We start from the raw sequence: 19177 nt of genomic DNA, 5'->3' as shown, positions 1-19177 counted from the left end.
AGGACAACAAATTTTAGGATGCGACCAAATGAGCCGGTGTGAAGTTGGCATCTCATCTTTAAAAAATAAATATTTTAATCAGAGTTTTATTTGCACCCACAATAGCTCTACATTTCCTGATAGATTAAAATAATAATTCTGTCAATTTGAACAAAAAAATTCTTTTTTAAAAATATGGGGTGCCAACTTTTCGTAGCACCCCAAGTTACAAAAAAAAATAAATAAAATCACAAAATCTTATAGTTCTCAAAGAGTTCTATAGCTCTTAATAAATTTTTAAAATAATTCTGCATATTTAGTATTTTTAAACATTTTTTAACTGACCGCTGACACCCCAAGTTACGAAAAAAATTAATAAAATCACAAAATATTACAGTTCTTGAAAAGTTCTATAGTTTCTGATAAATTTTAAAAATAGTTTTGCATATCTAATATTTTAAAACACATTTTTAATCTGACCGCTGGCAACCCATCCCATCATAGAACATAGTGCTGACAGTTCCGATAGATTTGATAGCGGTTCTCGGTAGTTGTCGCATACTTTTGACAATTTCAAAAAGAGTTATATCGGCTATTTCTTTATAAACAATTTTTAAACCTAAACGTTGGTTTAAATTACAAGAGTAAAGTATCTTTTCATTGCGAGTTCTGGACGGCTCTTTGATATTTTTCGATAGTTCTGCGATAGTTCTTAAGTTTTGTAATTTTATTTATTTCTTTCGTAACTTGGGGTTCTACGGGAAGCTGGCACCCCATATTTTTAAAATTAAATTTTTTTATTCAAATTGACAGTACTATTGTTTTAATCTACCAGGAACTGTAGAAGTATTATGGGCGCAAATGGAACTCTGATTAAAATATTTATTTTTTAAACATGGAATGCTAACTTCACACCGGCACAAAATGAGCGATGAAAGTTGTTTATTAAAAAAAAAAAATTGTTAAATAAAATCTTTAGATCCGAAAATGTATTGTATAAATTTGTAAGCATGTGTATATTAAAGTAAAATATTTTTTAAAAAAAATTTTACATATATATCACATTTTATACCTTATACTGTACAAAAACTGCAAACTAAAAAAAAATTGAAGTTTTCTAAGAAGAGATAGTGAGGATCGCGCCGCAAGAAAAACTCAAAGATAAAATAAATTTGTGAATCTGTATCAAATCTGCATGTTACATTGATGTGCATAATCGATGGATAATCTATTTAATGTGGAAGGGGGGGGGGCAGTGTATAAACAGCCTAGGAGCGGAAAATTTGTTAATTCGCCCCTGGGTATTGTATCCAATACAATTCCTTTTCTTTTATACCATAATAAAACATCTTTATTCACGCATTCTCTTCCATTGTCACACTTTATTTTACAAACTTGCAAATTTCAATGTTCTTCTACTCGTTCTACGTACTCCTTCAAATATTCTTGTATTTTGTATTTGCCCTCCAAAGATACCAGATACGTTGTCCGCTTTTGATCGGCGTGCCGAAAAGATTCCCAGGTCGAGAACGAGATCGAGCGCCTCAGTCTCAGTCAAAACACTTGACTCTCGATCTTTTTCGCCACTGATCCGAACCGCCATCCTCATACGCCGCAGCGATCTCAAGACAGCTTGGGCCCCGTCAAGCCACTTGACGCAGGGCGTTCCCTACCGCAACCCGAGTCCGGTGCTACTACACGTAAGGGGGTACGGTGCTCCGTGCCTCCACCAAACGCACTTGGCGTGAGGTAGTGCCACCCAGCGATTACACCAGCGATATTAACTTTCTCGCGACGGGCCGCGCGCAGTCGAACATTGACATACACGGATCCATGTACGCGCTGCGTCTCCGCTGTACCGCACTACGCACCGCGCCATGAAACAATTTCACGGCCGCAACAAGGTCGCCGTCTCGGAGAGCCGTGACGTCGGAATTCCAAGAAACGAGTTCGACGTCGTTTCGCAAAACGCGTCTCGCGACGCGGGCACGCTGTAGATAGATTGTAAATATCCGATCCGTTTTTACGTCCGCAAAAACACATTGTTACGTCTGTCCGTCTGCGCGCTTAGATTAACGTAGATTATATTTTCTCGCCACGCATTAGTATTCCATTTCTTTTGCTCTCTGTATAACTTCATTACGCTCACGTCGTACAATTGTCACTTGCTCTGTTTTTACGCGTTAATGTCTATTAAATAAACACCTATCGTTGTACCAACTAGAAAACGAATCTAATTCCTTCGGCGACCCTTCGCGACGTCGTTTCCGTCCGATCACCGTCCGTGCGCGGAGCGATGTCGTTACAGTACATATAGAACTCCTTTAAGCTGTGTGTATTCTACATATAGAATTCCTTTCAGCAGTATTCAATAAATTCTATTCTTTCAATTCCTTGTGCTTGCATTACTTCTTCTGTCGTTGCAACATTTATAACCATATTAAATTCTCTCCTTTCTTTAAAAAATTATTTCTTGTTCGACGTACATCCAGAATCCAATTGTCCGAAAATCATCTTCATCCATGTCGGTTGTTAATGACGCAAATTTAACTGAGTCTTCTTTGTTCAGTTTTATTGATCTGTAATTTGATTAATAGTGTGATTCAAATATGTAATGTTTAATGTCAATCATTATCATTTATTATTATTATTTATTGTTCTTAATCCGTTTGCCTTGCGGCTTAGGATGGCTTCCGGTTACATACACTTTTGTTTATATTACATTACAAATTCAACTTAAACTTCAAAGTTTAGAATTCAATAGTTTAAAATTCAATAGTTTAAAATTACAGTTAACATCATCAACAGCTAACAAATCAATATCACCCTCAACATTAACATTAACATTAGCGTTACAATTAGATCTTTGGTTTGTTTGAACTTCTTCCTTCTTATTCTCTTCTGCTTCTTTCTTCTCCTTCCTGTTTATCTCCTTCCTCAGCTCTTCTATCTTTTTCATTACTTGTAGGCCCTTTCCTTCTTCTCCAGTGAGTTCTTCTATCGACATTTCGCTTCTTGTTGCTTCGCAATCTTTCATTATATGGTACAAACTTTCTTCTGCTTTCTTGCATACTCTGCATCTCCTTTCCTCCTCTTCTCTCCAATACTGACTCCCTTTCGTTTCATTCCCGCATCTGTATCTGGCTATCAAGCATCTGTCCTTTTTCTTCATCCTCCCCTCCAAGTATTTTGGTTTCTTTTCCTGTGCAATCATCTTGTAGTTGGTGTTGTACTTGGATTTGTTTATCTTCTGTTGTCTCTCTCTGCTCTCTTTAATTTTTAGTTCCTTCAAGATGTTCTCTGCCATCTCCTCGTTTCCTGCTTCTCTTTCCTTTCTAAGCTGTTCCTTGTTTACTCCTGCCTCCTCCAACACCTCTCTTCTCTTTCTTTCCCATCTTCCTTCTTCTGCACCTGGTCGCCACTTTTCTAAATCTTTTATGCATTCTTTTATTATTTTCTTCTTTGATTTTCTCGCCTTTTCCTCGTATTTTAGTGCTCTTTTGATCGCCTGTATTCTAATCTCTTCCATCTTTGTCTCCTCCAATAATATGTAATTCGGTGTTCCTCTGTCCAAGTTTAGAATCCATTTCGCGTACTTCCTCTTTACTCCGTCTAACGTTTTTTCGTTTTTCCAGCCCCAAACTTCCGCTCCATATAACGCTACGCTTCCAACAAGTGCTTCAAACATTTTCATTCTTCTTCTATGGTCTTCTTTGAATATTCTCTCCCCTATGCTCCAAGTCCTCTTCATCGCTATTGTTGCTCTTCTCAGTCTCTCTCTTATATGTTTCTCCGCACCTCCGTTTTTCTGTAGCATATATCCTAGGTATCTTATCTCTTTGACCTCTTCCACATTTTCCTCTCTCCATTTCCATTCTCTTCTCTTTTTTCTTCCTCTTCCACTTTCGAATACCATCACTTTTGATTTATCCGGACTAAGGCTCAATTCTTTTTTCTCTAGGTATCTCCTGAACCTCTCCATCATCTCTTTCAGATCCGCTTCTCTCTCTGCCAACAAAACGATGTCATCTGCGTATGTTATCGTCCAGAATTTTTCTTTGCCAACTACTATTCCTCCGGCCTGTCCTTTTTCCATCTCTTCTTCCAGATCTTTTATATATATGTTGAATAGTGCTGGGCTTAATGGGCAACCTTGCCTGAGTCCTCCACCTGTCCAAAACTCTTGAGATTTCTCTTCTCCTATTTTTATCACATTTCTTGTCTCTTTATATATTTCCGTGATCCTCCGTCTCAGATTTGTCTCTATATTCATCCTCTCCATCGACTCTATCAGCTGCTTTCTATTCACCTTATCGAAAGCTGCTTTCATATCCGCAAAAAATGCGAATATTTTTCCTCCTTTCTTGCACAATTCTCTGTTCACGATGTAGTTTATCGTGAAGACTGCGTCCATAGTTCCTCTTCCCTTCCTGAATCCGAACTGCGTTTCTCTCAATTTATCTGCTGTTTCTTTTTCTAACCTTTCATTTAGTATGCTTGCATATATTTTGTACGCCGAGTCCAATAATGTTATTCCTCTGTAATTCTTTATCTCGTTCTTCTCTCCTCTTTTGTAAATTGGGCTAATTACTCCTCTGTTCCAATCTCTTGGTAGTCCTCCTCCTTTCCATATTTTGTTGATAAGTTTCCAAAATTCTTCTCCTATTTCTACTGACATAAATTTCCACGCCTCGTTCTCTATTCCGTCTTCTCCGGGGGCTTTTGCATTTTTTAGTTTCCTTAATATTTTTCTTAGTTCTTCCTTTTCTATGTCTCCTGGTTCCTCCTCCATCTTCGTGCCTGTATCGCTTTCTCGTTCGCCTATGTCTGTTTCTTTTTCCTGTATGCTTCCGAGTCCTATGAAATAATCTCTCCATTCTTCCATCTTTATGTTGTCGCATATCCCCTCCTTTCTTTTCTTTCCGTATTTATTGATATACTTCCACGCCTCTTTCTCGCTCTTTATCCTTCGGATTTCCTCTTCTTCTGCCTGTTCATGCTTCTTCTTCTGCTCTTTACACCACTCTTTGTATTCTTTTCTCTTTGCAATGTAGTCTTCTTTGCTAATTCTTTTCTTCTTTATATTTCTCAGTGTCTTCCTTAATTCTCTTTTCTTTACTTTCCACTCTTTGTTGTACCACTGTTTTTTTCCTATTTTCCATGGAATTATCTTCTTTATCTGTTTTATTATGGATTTCTTTATCTTGTCACTTATCTCCTTCCATATTCCTTCCGTTTCCTCCTGTGTGCTCGCCCAGTCTTTGCAGATTTCCATGTACATTTCTATTCCTTCTTCTGTCCAAACGCTTTTCTCTATTTCCCTTTTCTTGTTTCTGTCGTTTTTCTTCTTTGTTTGTGCTCCTACTAATTCTGCTTCTAATGGCATGTGGTCCGACTCTGTTCTTTCTCCTTCTTCCACCGATTTTACTTCCCCTAACGCTTTGTCATTTCCTATTATGTAATCTATGACTGACATCCCCGATCCTCCTATATATGTCCATCCTCCTTCTTTGTCAAAACTTCCGTTTAAAATTGACCAACCTCTTTCTTCTATTCTATTCAGCAATATTCGTCCTTCTCTATTACTCACTTTGTCTATGGACCGTCTGATTTTGCTTCTCTTTTCTGCTTCTTCTTCTTCAATCGGGCCTCCTTCGCTTCCAGTTCTCGCGTTGAAATCTCCTCCTATCAGTAAATAGTTTTCCTCTTCTTCTGGTATCCATTCCGTTAGTGTTTTCATCGTTTCTTCAATTTTTTGGCTGTAGAGTGTAATGATCCTCCATCTGTTTCCGTTGTATTTCAGCTTAGTCTCTGCCATCTCTCCGTTTATTTCGTTAATCTCCACCTCCTCCAAACTTTTTCTTACTGCTTTCAAGATCCCGCCTTTTGCCCTTCCTTTTTTGTGTTCCCTTCTTGCCGGTATGCATTTCCAGATGTATTCCTTTGAGACTTTGTCTGCCATCTTCTTCCATCCTTCCTCGTCCACCCACGTTTCTGTTAGTCCTAATATGTCGAAGCTCTCCAGGTATTCCCACGCCTCCTCACATTTGTTTGCTAATCCCGCTACATTCCAAAAACCAATTCTTAACCCCCCTCCCTTCCCTGTTCCATCCCCGCCGCCTGCGTCTCATTCTTCTCCTCTTCTTTTCTCCTCTGTCAGTTTCTTCTCTCTTGCGCTCCATCGGTACCATCTGTCATCTATCATGATCTTTCCGTATCCCATCTTGACCTTTTTTCCTTTTTCTCTTTCTTCCTTCGCTTTTACCCTCAATTGCGACTGCATTTCCCTTTCCATTCTTGTCAGATCGTAATCGATAAAAATTCCAGCCCTTAACTCTTTCTTCTTGACCATTATCTCTCTCTTTTGCTCCCAGCTTCCTACTTCTGCTACTACTGTGCACTTACCTCCTCTGTTCTGTACCTTAAATGCTTTGTTTATATTCGCTTCTATCCTCAGATTATCCCTTATGAAGTCCTTTGTTTCCTGTTCCATTTTATTATCTTCCCATTTGAACGCTCCTCTAATTACTATGTTGTTTTTTCGTTTCTCTCTATCTTTTTTCTCACTCTACCATTCCAGGATTTCTATTCTCTTCTCCAGGTTCTTTTTCTCTTTTCTCCATTCTTCTTTGTCTTTCTTCCTATCCTCTTCTCTTGTCCGTTTTTCTTCTTTCCACTCTTCTCTAATTTGTTCAAATTGTATTATCATCTTCTCCATCCTCTTGCCTATATTTTCCTCAATCTCTCTTCCTATCTTTTTCATTTCTTTTATTATTATCTCTTCTCCTCCTGTCACGTATTTTTCCATGCTATTGCATTTACTTTCCTCTTTCACCTTACATCCTGCCGGTCTTCCCGGTGGCGCCATCTGTTTACTATCTCTGTAGTCTCTTCGTGCTTGCTCCTTCTCCTCGCTTTCTTCTCTTTCCTTCCGGTTGATTCCTAACCTGTTCTTTGGTCAGCTTTTGGATCCTTCCTTGTGGTCCACTCCTGCTCAATTTCTTGTTTCTACCAACGTCTCGACACCTCTCCTTCGTCCTCTTCCCTCGCCTCTTATTTTCTCTTTTTCCACTCTCCGCAATCACACCAATCTGCTATCAAATTCTCACATGCGTTGTCTACATGAATGCACGCCAACGCCGTCCAACCGGAAGTCCTCATTATCATTTATTATTATCTATCTCACTGATTTTATGTATGATATTTTCATCATAAATACAAACGTAATTTTGTATACTAATATTGTGATGATTTATTTAACAAATAGTTAAACAGTTCTAGTTAAATATAAAAACCGTTCAACAAAAAGAAATAAGACCGATATAACAAGCAGAAAATAAAACAGAGTATATTATATTTTCAAAAAGAGGTAAAAAAAAGGCGCCTCTTTTCGTGCGCGCGCGCCTAAAAGTCTATTTTTTAGTAATTGTGCACTGTAAGTAACCCAGCTCCAATCATGTTGACCTTGACATATGTTATAGAGGCAAGGATACTGCACAACTTTTCCTTATAAACTAATTGGTGTTCTCGTCTAGTTTTCGAAATATACTTAAAGAAAGAAAAAACATTTTTTCTTAATTATTTCAAAAAATCTTTATTTTACAAAAATATGTGTCAAACAAAAAATGAAGTTTGTAATAAGGTCTATAAAAAAGGTTTTATACATGTTTTACCTAACTAAATACTGAAGTTGTTATAGTAGAAGAACTGTTTTAAAATAATTCTTTTTTATTCACGAATGCAAAAACGATAGAGAAAGTTTATGCTGTTTGAAACGTCTCTTTTTGCAATTTAAAACATGTAAACATACAGCCTAAGAGCGAAGTAGAATGAATTTTTTGTTTCGCAAGCACACCTCATACATTAAACGCTCTATCTGTGTGATGACAATCTATTGCATATTAGCTGATTCAAAATAAAATATTCAAATTAACTATTCCAATGCAAAAAATTCTACGCGGTGATAATTGTTAATTTCCTGTGATCATACATTACATGAATACATTAAGGTGAATTGAATACATTAAAGATTGTAGTCAATCGCAACATGAGTTCTACACTAAGAGAAATCGTTTCTTTCATTGTATGAACTCGACAGTCGCAACTGACAGCTCCATATGCGATACATTTCACAGATAGACTTAATCTTTTAGACGTTTTGTGAAGATGAAAGACAATTTTTACTTTGAACATACAATAAGTAGGACGAGATTGTAAACAGACATTTAAATTAATCAAATATTGACTAACTGTTTTACAAAATGCTCAGAAAGATGCCGGAAAGCAATACTAAAAATAACGCAGCGACGATGTTGGATAATGAGTGCAAGATCGAGTTGCAAGAATCAAAACAACTGCTGGAAGCCGAGAAGTGGAAATCAAAAATGTATATCCAATTCAACGATCTTTCCTACTCGGTTCGCAACCGCAAAGGCAAGTTTGTGTTACACATACTAATTTAAGAAAGCTTTCGCCATTGTTTTACAAGAATATGTAGATCTTAAAATGTGTAAATACGAGGGAGGGTTCCGATAGCGCACATCCCGATAGCCTACCAACCAATCATCTTGACTTATCTAACACAACCTACGGAAAATCTCTAGGCATCTGCCATTGTGAGTGGTTTGTGTGCTATCGGGATGTGCGTTATCGAGACTCGCCGTAAATGCGATACGTACGCGCGAGAGAAAAGTTGCGTTGTACGCATTGTTACGTAGAAATAGTTAATATCAATTAATGAATGTTTACTGCAGGAGCTGAGAAAACAATTTTACATAACGTCACGGGGCATTTTGAATCAGGGAAGTTTACAGTAATAATTGGTCCTTCCGGTGCAGGAAAGACTACTTTGATGAAAATTATATCGGGAAAACAACCCCTAGATGTTAAAGGTACTATCACAATAAACGACGTTAAGTGGAATCGAGCAATGTTCCGTAAACATGTGTGTTACGTACCGCAACACTTTGATTTATTGCCGTTCCTCACAACGAGCGAAACGCTCTACATAGCGGCTCGATTACAACTCGACGGTAATCAGAACAAACAAGAGATTAATTCAATTGTAAGTATGTAAATTTTAAGTGCGATTGTACAAATTACATATATATATATATATACACAGGGTAGTTAAAAAGTATCGGACCCCCCCAATATTTCCGTTCCCTTGCATTTTACAAGAAAATGTTTCAGACAAAAGTTGTAGGGTTTGAAAAGATCTATTTACTGATCTTATCAGTTTGACCTTGGATGGCGTCGCCAAGGTCAGATCGAAATTACATTAACTTTTTTGAATAGAACACCTAACTTTTTATTGCATATTCTTGTAGCTTATCTCGAGACCTTTCCAAAACACTACAAAAAAGTTTATTTTCGTTGAGTACTTCCCGAGTTGTGAGGCTTGAAAGCTACAGTGTAATGTAGTATGGGTCCAGCCAGTTAAGGCAAGAGTGGCGTGTGGGTCCAGCCAGTTAAGGCAAGCCGGACTCACACGCCACTCTTGCCTTAACTGGCTGGACCAACACTACAGTACACTGTAGCTTTCAAGCCTCACAACTCGGAAAGTACTCAACGAAAATAAACTTTCTTGTAGTGTTTTGGAAAGATCTTGAGATAAGCTACAAGAATATGCAATAAAATGTTAGGTGTTCCATTTAAAAAAGTTAATGTAATTTCGATCTGACCTTGGCGACGCCATCCAAGGTCAAACTGATAAGATGAATAAATAGATCTTTTTAAACCCTACAACTTTTGTCTGAAACATTTTCTTGTAAAATGCAAGGGAACGGAAATATTGGGGGGTCCAATACTTTTTGTCTACCCTGTATATATATGTACACACACACACACACACACACGCACACACGCACGCACGCACGCACGCACGCACGCACACACACACACACACACACACACACACATATATATATATATAAAATGTACAATGCATCAAATATTTCTGTCAGGTGAACAATATCGCAGAAAATCTTTGGTTGTCAAATTGCTTGGACACGTTAGTAATAAAATTAAGTGGTGGCGAACGGAGAAGATTGTCTATCGGCGTGCAAATAATCAGCAAGTCATCAGTTTTCTTATTAGATGAGCCAACAAGCGGTCTTGACAGTGCGGCGTCTTACCAGGTATGATATAAATTATTAATACTGCTATCAATCAATAACAATCGTTTTATCAAAATGATCGATATTGTTATAAGCTGCTAATAATTCTATACACAGTGCGGTTCAAACGTTTGACTGAATTTACTTCTTTCTAATAATGCTATCTAAAATCAGAATATAAATTAATGCCGTAAGAGTCAACACTGGATGTTTGTGTGTAATTAGTATATATATTGACAATTAATTATTAAAAGTACAATAAACGCTTCGATAAAAATTGGGATATCGAGAGGAAAAAATCGGTTTTTGGTACCAATCGTACATCATAAAATTGTGTTTCTTAATTAAAGTTATATCTAGAAAATTTATTTTTTCCTCTTCCACCTTAACCGTAAGTCTTGGATGATAAACATTAAACAAAACATTCAATATCATATTTATCCTTGACCTACGTAGTAGAAAGTACACACAATCGTATCTAGAACGAATTATGTGAGAGTACCTGAGAAAAAGTAGAGAGTGCTTACAATTTAATCAAAATAATATTTTAAGATATCAATTTAAAGCTTTCTTAGATAACTAAAAACAAAATATATTAATATAAAAATTACAAAAATAATAATGTATTATATCTATGTATAAACAAAAAAACGTCCTCCATTGTATTTAAATACACAAATAAAATAATACACTCTTAACGGTAAAAAAGCAATAGATTGTGTAAAAGTACATTAGTCGTTATTTGTTCTATTTAGAGTAGAGTCCTATATAAAGAGAGAAGCAACATCGAACCCGCACCACAACCTTCAGTATCCAATTGAGTCCTCTACCGCCATTTTGGGACCGCTCTAACGTCATCAAACACCATTCGTATCATTCTGCAAACAGCTGTGGTCACAATATGGCCGCTCGCTTAGCCAATCAAGTATCAATCAGATTACCAATCAGAGCTTCGGACATCAATGTCGCTTCTCTCTTCATATAGGACTTTAGTTTAGGGTGCCAAAAGAATGTTAGAGAGCCGCGCACCCTCTGGCGCTCTCGTGGCTACGGCTCTGAGAATACAATGTCATCCACGTATCTAAAATCTAAAGTAAAACATGGGTCTAATCTCAAGGACATGACACTTTTTGTGTAACTGCGTAATTAATGCTGGTATGCAATAAAACTTATACGTAATAGAAATATTCCTCGGTACGCTGTGAGAGATGAATGTGAAGACCAACGTGTGGCAATATAATTTTCTTGCAAAACTTTCTTGTCAATTTCGAAAACTGTCAAATTGTTTCAAAAGGCTTACGGAGATATCTCCTTAAGTCGTTCAAACACATTTTCTGGTGCACATCTATATCTCATGGTTGCGACAAGGGATAACCAATAAACTTCGAAAAGTCTGGCCTTAATCAGTATTGAAATCACATTAATACACATTGACACATACACATGTCAAAGATTTTTATTTCTACTGCATTCTAAAAGATAGCATTAAGTAATCGATACAAAATTCAAATTTAAAACTTTTAGATAGCACTGTTGTACAAGTGCAGAATATTCTAATTATACGGCAGTAACGTTACAATATAAAGCAAGTTTTTTAATTTATCGATTGATCAATTGCATTATCCCCAAACGCAATTTTGGTCTGTAAAAGCTGTACGTTATGATTTTCTTTTACCTATAATATTGTTTTTAATATACTGTATGGAAATATATAATTTCTGTTAAATAGTTAATTAGCATATTGCACAATATGACAAAAGCAAATTGCGCTGTAGTTTGTGCAATACATCAACCTAGTGGTCGTATGATTTCGCTTTTCGATGACATCATGGTACTTAATCGAGGAAAATGTATGTATTGCGGACCAAAAAGCGAGATCTTGAGCACGTACAACATTGCCGGATTCACGCGTCCTAGCTTTTACAACATAGCCGAATTTGGTAATGTTTTTTGTACCACTCTCTGATAAATAAATTATAAGAAAACTAAAATTAAGAAAAGTAAATTGATATAAAGTATTTTAGAAATCTATATACATTTCACTCACACATCTCTTTATAATTTTAAAATAAATTTTTTTTATTAATTTTTGCACTGCAAATTTTTTAAAGTCATTAAAAGGTAGATTTTGTCATTAATTTTAAAAAATATAAAATTATTACTCTTTATTAACCACAAAGAACAATTGCGGTATTAATTGTACTTTTTTGATTGCAGTTCTTGAGGTGATAACTGAACAGAAAGATGAAGATTTAAAAAATTTACATAAGATCTGTCGTGATGAATATGAAAAATTCAAATCGCGCAGTACATATAAAAGTAGTAAGTATGATGTGTACATGGTGTGTCCGGTAAGTATCGGGACCGACTTTTTCCTGTCAATAGGAAGAAGTGGAGGGTAGTCTATGGGCAGGATCGGTGGGGGATGTTACATGAGCTAGGAAATCCGGCTGAATTGCCTCCAAGTCTTTGGAATGTTTAGATGGCGCTTGAAATCTGAAATGAAGATGTTTTTAACGCTAGCGTAGAGATTTAAAATGCAGCAAACCATCGAGCACGTTGGCCTAAGCAAAACAATAAGTCAAAATGACATCAAAGTGATGAACGCAGGAAAATTCTAAATCAAGAAATTTCTAAACAATGGAAAATTAAAAATATATAATTTTGTAACAAGGTGCTGTGTTTCTTTTAAACTAAACTAATTTTTTAAAATTATTTTCATAGATAGCCATATTACAACCACTTTTTTCTTTCACCGATTATGCAGTGCATGAGATTTTTATAAATCACGTCCTAAATAATAAATATTTCATTACTTTGAGTCTAGAGTCTGTCAAACAACACTCTGTCGAATGTAATTGTTCAAGTTTCAATGGAAAATATTAATTATGAACAAAATTATTCAATAAAATGTAAATGGGGAAGCCATATTACCCTCTTCTCCTCTACCTTTGTCTTTTTATCATAAACACACCTTCACTTCAGGCGCCATCTACACATTTCAAAGTCTCGAAGGCAATTCGACCGAATTTCCTAGCTCGCGTGACATCCCCTGCCCCCATCAATCCTACACCTTTTCTTATTGACAGGAAAAATTCAGTCTCGTTACTTACCAGACACACTACGTATATTATATATAATTGAATATTTAAACATTTTATTCATAATGATTATTTTATAATTATAATTTATATAAAATAATTTTATAATTATAATTTATATAAAACGAAAATATTCAATAGTTATACTAATACTGCCCTTTATAATTATAATTTATATAAAAAGAAAATATTCAATTGTTATACTAATAATCTCAATATGAAAAGAAGTAAATTTATTTATTCTTTAATAAACAATACATGTTAGCAAAATCTATACATTATTCAATAATCGTCCAAGACATTACAAAAAAATTTTGTGTAAGGATTTACAAGTCTTCTAATGCCATCTAAAAAAATAAAATGAAATAAGTGTCACGTAACTTTGAGGAAATTTTTTGCAAAATACCACGCACAATTTATATGAAAAAAACGTGCTCAGTTGATTTGCTTAAATTTTTTATATGTTGTAGTGCATTTCTATTAAAAAAACCTTAAAAATTATTATTTTAGTTGATCATAGTCAAATAAATTTAAAAAAATTACAGCATTGCAAAAACTATTAAAATAGAATAGAATTATAATACTGCGAAGAAAGTTAAAACCTGTTTTAATTGAAAAAGAGACATATTTTCTTTAATTAATGAACATCATGATCAATATTTAAGATTATCTTTGTCCTCTTATAATACTAATTTTTAAAAAATTGCTAAATCATTGCAATGTCAAATATTTATATTATTTATATTATTTTTTAAATTTTATCATACGTTTATATGTGTATTTTATTTGAATTCTATTAGAAAATTTATAATTTTTATATTAATCTTTTTCTTATTAATTTGTTCGTAGTTTTAACACCTATCCCTATTAATAAAAGGTTAAATCATATTTTTTAATAAAAGGTTAAATCATATTTTTTCTCATTTTATACTTTTTCTCTTACACCTTATACGTACATAGGTCACATAGATCATGAAGTTGCTCTACTAAAAAGAGTAGCTCACAGATGTAAAAGGACCCTATTCTAAAAATTTAAAAATTGAGGTTTTTTTATTCGGAATGCAAGTATTACACCATATAAAAAATTCAAACAAATCGACCAAACGAGTTTTTTTCATAAAAATCGTGCGTGGTCCTTTGGACTGCTATTGAAAAACAATGTTGTATATATTTTGCTAACATTATGCTTGAAAAATAAATAAGTTCATTTTACTCTATGATTTCATCTCGTAATTAATAAATATTTTACAGAACAGAATTCATCGATTGATTTCGAACAAAATTTCGAAACAGATAATACAGTCACATCCACAAAAATCAGAAGACCCGAAAAATCAACATGGCAGCAGCAAAAGATTTTATGTTCACGAGCTCTAATCTGTATCATGCGAGATAATGTAAGTACAAATGTTTAAAGTAATATTTAAATGATTTGTTAGGTAAATCAGAATGTTATTTTGATCGATCTTTTAGACCTTTACAAAACTAAGAATTGCAGCGCACATCACAGCTGGGCTTCTATTCGGATTAATATTTTATAATTTTGGTGACGACGCCATAAAAGTACAAAGCAATATATCTTGCTTATTTATCGTTCAAATGTATTTATTTATAATAAATGCCCTACAGACAGTGCAGATGAGTAAGTGACATAGATTCTTTTAATATACTTTATATTTCATATTATATACATATATACTTGCATATGCACATACATGACTATATGTATGTATACATATATGTATCTTTTTATATTGTATATAAACATAATATATAAACAGTTGTACTTTATGTTTGTAAATAATTATATTAAATATTACTACAGTCTGGTAATTTAAAAAAAAAAACCGATAAAAATGCAATCTCAATAGCAATATTTTCAATTTATCTTATTTAAAATAAGAAGAAATAAGTTTTGAAGTTCATAAATTATAATTATAACATGTTAAACATATCTCATTGTAGTTCCCACGGAAGCGAAGGTATTTCTACAGGAACATTTAAATAATTGGTACTCTTTCAAAGCCTACTATAGCGTAAAAGTATTAACGGATATTCCGGTGCAAGTATGTTTCAAATTGTAATGCACAATTTTGTCGCTAATTATTTCGTTTAAACATAAAGTTTAGTCTAAATATAAAGTACTTTCCAGCTGAATTATATATTTTTTCTTTTTCTCGTTAGAAAGAAAACGTATAACACAAAAAATTCAGTTGAAAAGAGTGAACCCATTATAGTGTCAGTTCAAAAATGTCATTGTCTTTACAAATTAGGTAAAAGTTTGTTTGATTTTTAGATACTTTGCACAACATCTTTCTTGTTAATAACATATTACATGACAGGACAGCCAATGGTATTTAATAGAATTATACAGGTTTGGAGCATTTGTCTGTTAACTGTGATTCTTGGACAAACGTTCGGAATATTTATAGGCACAGCTTTTGGCACCAAGGTATTTAAACATCGAATTTTCCTTTATTATTTTAATTAATATTCACGGTATTAGAAAGTTTTAAAAATTCAACATTATATATTACAATATTATGAAAAAATTAAATAAAATTGTTATAATATTAATAAGTTAATAAATCAACAGGTGATTTATTTATTATCTAGAGGAGAAGAGGGTATTATGGTTACTGTCGACAATATGATTACCCCTATTACCTCCGTTATTAAGTGACGTATTCTAATAATTGCTTATGGAGTTATTCATTACTAGCCCGCCGTATTTTTGTGATGCTAATATGGCAATACATAATGAGTGACAATTATTATAAGGCATTTATACTTTTGAGCACTTCTAAATTTTTTCAACATACATCTTTATCTTTTAATTACTCATACTTTCTCATTATTCTTAAACTTGAGTGTATTATCAAACAAATGCATGTACATACACTTGAGTGTTTTTTTGTTATTTACCTTTTTAATCGACTATACACATTTCGAGTTATACAAAGTTAAAACAATAACATAGAATTTTTTAATATGGCTTTTTAAGTGAAATTTTTATATCGAAATATTTCTTTGATAAATCGATCGTCATTCTAGAAACATTGAAGACATCATTTTATGCTTGTTGTTTCATGTTAAACAGAGATAAAATGATATTTCTAACAAAATTTCTAATGGTATTTCTAAAGTTTCTGAACGCAGGAAAATTCTAAATCAAGAAAATTCTAAACAATGGAAAATTAAAAATACATAATTTTGTAACAAAATACTCTGTTTCTTTTAAATTAAACTAATTTTTTAAAATTATTTTTATAGATAGCCATATTACAACCATTTTTTTTCTGCCACCAAATATGCAGGGCATTAGATTTTTATAAATCACGTTCTAAATAATAAATGTCTTATTACTTTGAGCCTAGAATCTGTCAATACTTTGACGAATGTAATCGTTCAAGTTTTAATAGAAAATATTAATTATAAACAAAATTATTCAATAAAATGAAAATAGGTGTCATATTACCCTCTTCTCCTCTAAAATAAAGGTATTATATTGACATGTTTCTAGTATTAAATTAAGGTATTATTATATATTTAAATGAAAACCTAATCAATGAACTGGTATGTTTGATATATATATATATATATATATATATATATATATATATATATATATATAATATATACACGCACGCACGCACGCACGCACACACAAGGTGTGCCAGTAGAATCCGGACAATTTTCAAATTAAAATTTTTGCTATATAATAGCTTGTAAGCCGGCAACTAGATAGCATTCAAATAAGCCTCATTTATTGGGAACAAAAACATAACTTTATCATGGCTGAGCTGGTTAATCAGTGTCCAAAATATAACCGGAGAGCCGTGTTTGTTGAAAATCTTCGCGCGGGACGTACCGTGTCAAAAATAGTAAAGTTTTCCGATTACTCGAAATCAACAGTTTACGACATTATTCATCGCTATACGGCTTTCAAACGGTCCGAAGAAGGTTCTTAGAGGGCCACTTAGTGCCGAATCGGCTCTTCGAAACTATGAAAATGTGTTGGAGTAAGATATTTTGGCTGGCTAACAGCCTGAACTTTATCCGCTAGATTATTTCGTGTGCTGCGTGTTTGAGGAACACTCCAACAAGATTTAACATCCTAACGTTGCACCGCTGAAAGCCGCTATTGATTCATCGTTCGCGTGTATGGTGAAGGAATTTTTGACAAAAGCATGCGCGCGCTTCCGGCCCAAAATTGAAGCGGTCATCGAAGTAGAGGGGGACAATATAGAATAAAATTGTTTTTTTTTAGGAATGCCCTAACCCAAATATATATACCAAATATAAAAATATTTTTTATACGATTGTTATTTTTTAACAAAATAAATGATTCTGAAAACTTATAATGAATTTTTCCGGATTCTACTGGTACACCCTGTATATATCAAACATACCAGTTCATTGATTAGGTTTTCATTTAAATTTTATTTCGATTCTTATTTAATGTAAAAGATAATATTATAGTTAATCGAAAATAATTTCTTTTAGTTAGGTGTATTTTTGATACCGGGAATTAATATACCATTAATGATTCTTGCTGGATTTTTTGTGAAAATAACAGAATTGCCGATGTATATAAAACCATTAACATTTCTAAGCTACTACAGGTACATACAAACTTATTAAACTAAAATTGTTGCTTATGTGCAAAGACGTACCTTATTATAGTTTCAATTTAGCATGTTTTTTTCAGTACACATTAAATTTTATTGCAGATATATGTTTGAAGGAACATTGCAGGCGATCTACCTTGATCGACCTAATCTGTCGTGCTCTGAAATTTATTGTTACTTCAGTTCAACAAATAAGATTCTCTCAACAATGGACCTTCCAACAATGCCGTTTTACGTCATTTTGATAATACTTAGCTCTTGGATTTTCTGTTTCCATATAATCGTTTATGCAGTATTCCATTGGAAACTTTATTATGCGAAAAAGTGACGTGTTAATCTTGAACCGAGGAAATAATCTGCGCCAATGCTACCTCTCAATCGACACATACATGATATACTTTCATATAAGAACACACACACACACACACACACACACCTACACAAAATACTCTTTGAAATAATCACAATTGTAAATTTAAAATACATAAATTTATAATCGATAATTGTATAATCAATCTTTATGATAATTTTGATATCTTTATAATCATTCAGTTTTCAATGTTAAAATAAATTTATGATTTTTATCTAACCCATGCTAATTTTAATTTAATCAAACCATCTCCGATCCTTCGCTCGAACAAGATTCCACTTGGTCCGATCCCGAGCAAAAACGATTTAATTCGCTAGCTCGTAATAAGGATCACACAAATGCAGGACGATGCTTGACATCTACGACTGCTGTAAACTGGATCCCTTGTAATGATGTGTGAACACTTTATACTCTAATACGTTTATGTTACTCTAACTTGTAACAACGCATGCACGTTGCATTTCCGGCGAACACCAGCCGGAGGCAGCTGTTCAGTTTCAAACAACAGAAAACGCGCTCGCGCCTACACGCTGCCATAAGGACAACGCCTCTAACAGCCGAAGGCGGCCGTTAGCACGAGACAATTCCTTGCGCGATAGAAGACCATACGCACGCGCATCACCGACCAGCCGCGAGAAGAAATCATCAGCGAAAGCACGCCTGTACCAGCGGCCGCAAAGAAACGGGAATCCCGAGATGAAATCTCGAGGGATAACGAAAACGCACGGAAACACCTGAGCGCGCGACCCAGAGGGTATAAAAGACCTCCGCTCGCACGCTCAGGATCCATTTCGTGATCCTGATCCCGATCCGAAATTCCTCCGGCAAGAACAAGCGGTAAAAGTACTTTGCCGCTGTCGAGATACTCGACTGAGCCGGCGTTCGAGAGAGCACAGCTTCCTTTCGCACAACCACCCCAGAGACTAAAGGTGGTAAAGGTTCTTTGCCGCCACCAAGGTACTTGGTGGCTCCGGGCGG

General features: G+C 34.4%; 2 protein-coding genes across 4 annotated transcripts in view; one reads left to right on the top strand and one right to left on the bottom strand.

The window, feature by feature from the left end:
• LOC105197333 (ATP-binding cassette sub-family G member 1) overlaps positions 1-18418 on the top strand; it is a 39205-nt gene extending 20787 nt beyond the window's left edge. For 2 of the 3 annotated variants that reach the window (XM_039446923.1, XM_039446924.1), the window contains exons 2-12: positions 8249-8412; positions 8733-9043; positions 9945-10118; positions 11827-12037; positions 12315-12419; positions 14450-14595; positions 14672-14840; positions 15164-15264; positions 15495-15650; positions 17705-17823; positions 17932-18418. In XM_039446923.1, coding sequence (XP_039302857.1) covers positions 8253-8412; positions 8733-9043; positions 9945-10118; positions 11827-12037; positions 12315-12419; positions 14450-14595; positions 14672-14840; positions 15164-15264; positions 15495-15650; positions 17705-17823; positions 17932-18157 — 1878 coding nt within the window. In that variant the 5' untranslated portion in view covers positions 8249-8252 and the 3' untranslated portion in view covers positions 18158-18418. Of the gene's footprint in view, positions 1-7128; positions 8413-8732; positions 9044-9944; positions 10119-11826; positions 12038-12314; positions 12420-14449; positions 14596-14671; positions 14841-15163; positions 15265-15494; positions 15651-17704; positions 17824-17931 lie in introns of those variants that run through there. The other variant, XM_039446922.1, reaches the window with a different exon arrangement.
• LOC113006093 (LINE-1 reverse transcriptase homolog) lies at positions 2627-6189 on the bottom strand. Its single transcript, XM_026142030.2, has one exon. It carries the CDS (start codon positions 5939-5941, stop codon positions 2723-2725), a length of 3219 nt encoding a protein of 1072 aa, XP_025997815.2. The 5' UTR covers positions 5942-6189; the 3' UTR covers positions 2627-2722.
• Positions 18419-19177: the final 759 nt, after the last annotated feature.

This window comes from Solenopsis invicta, chromosome 3, assembly GCF_016802725.1.
Source record: "Solenopsis invicta isolate M01_SB chromosome 3, UNIL_Sinv_3.0, whole genome shotgun sequence".
NCBI lineage: Eukaryota > Metazoa > Arthropoda > Insecta > Hymenoptera > Formicidae > Solenopsis > Solenopsis invicta.
The sequence above is the reverse complement of the archived record's forward strand: the minus strand, read 5'-3'. Positions and strand labels throughout refer to the sequence as shown.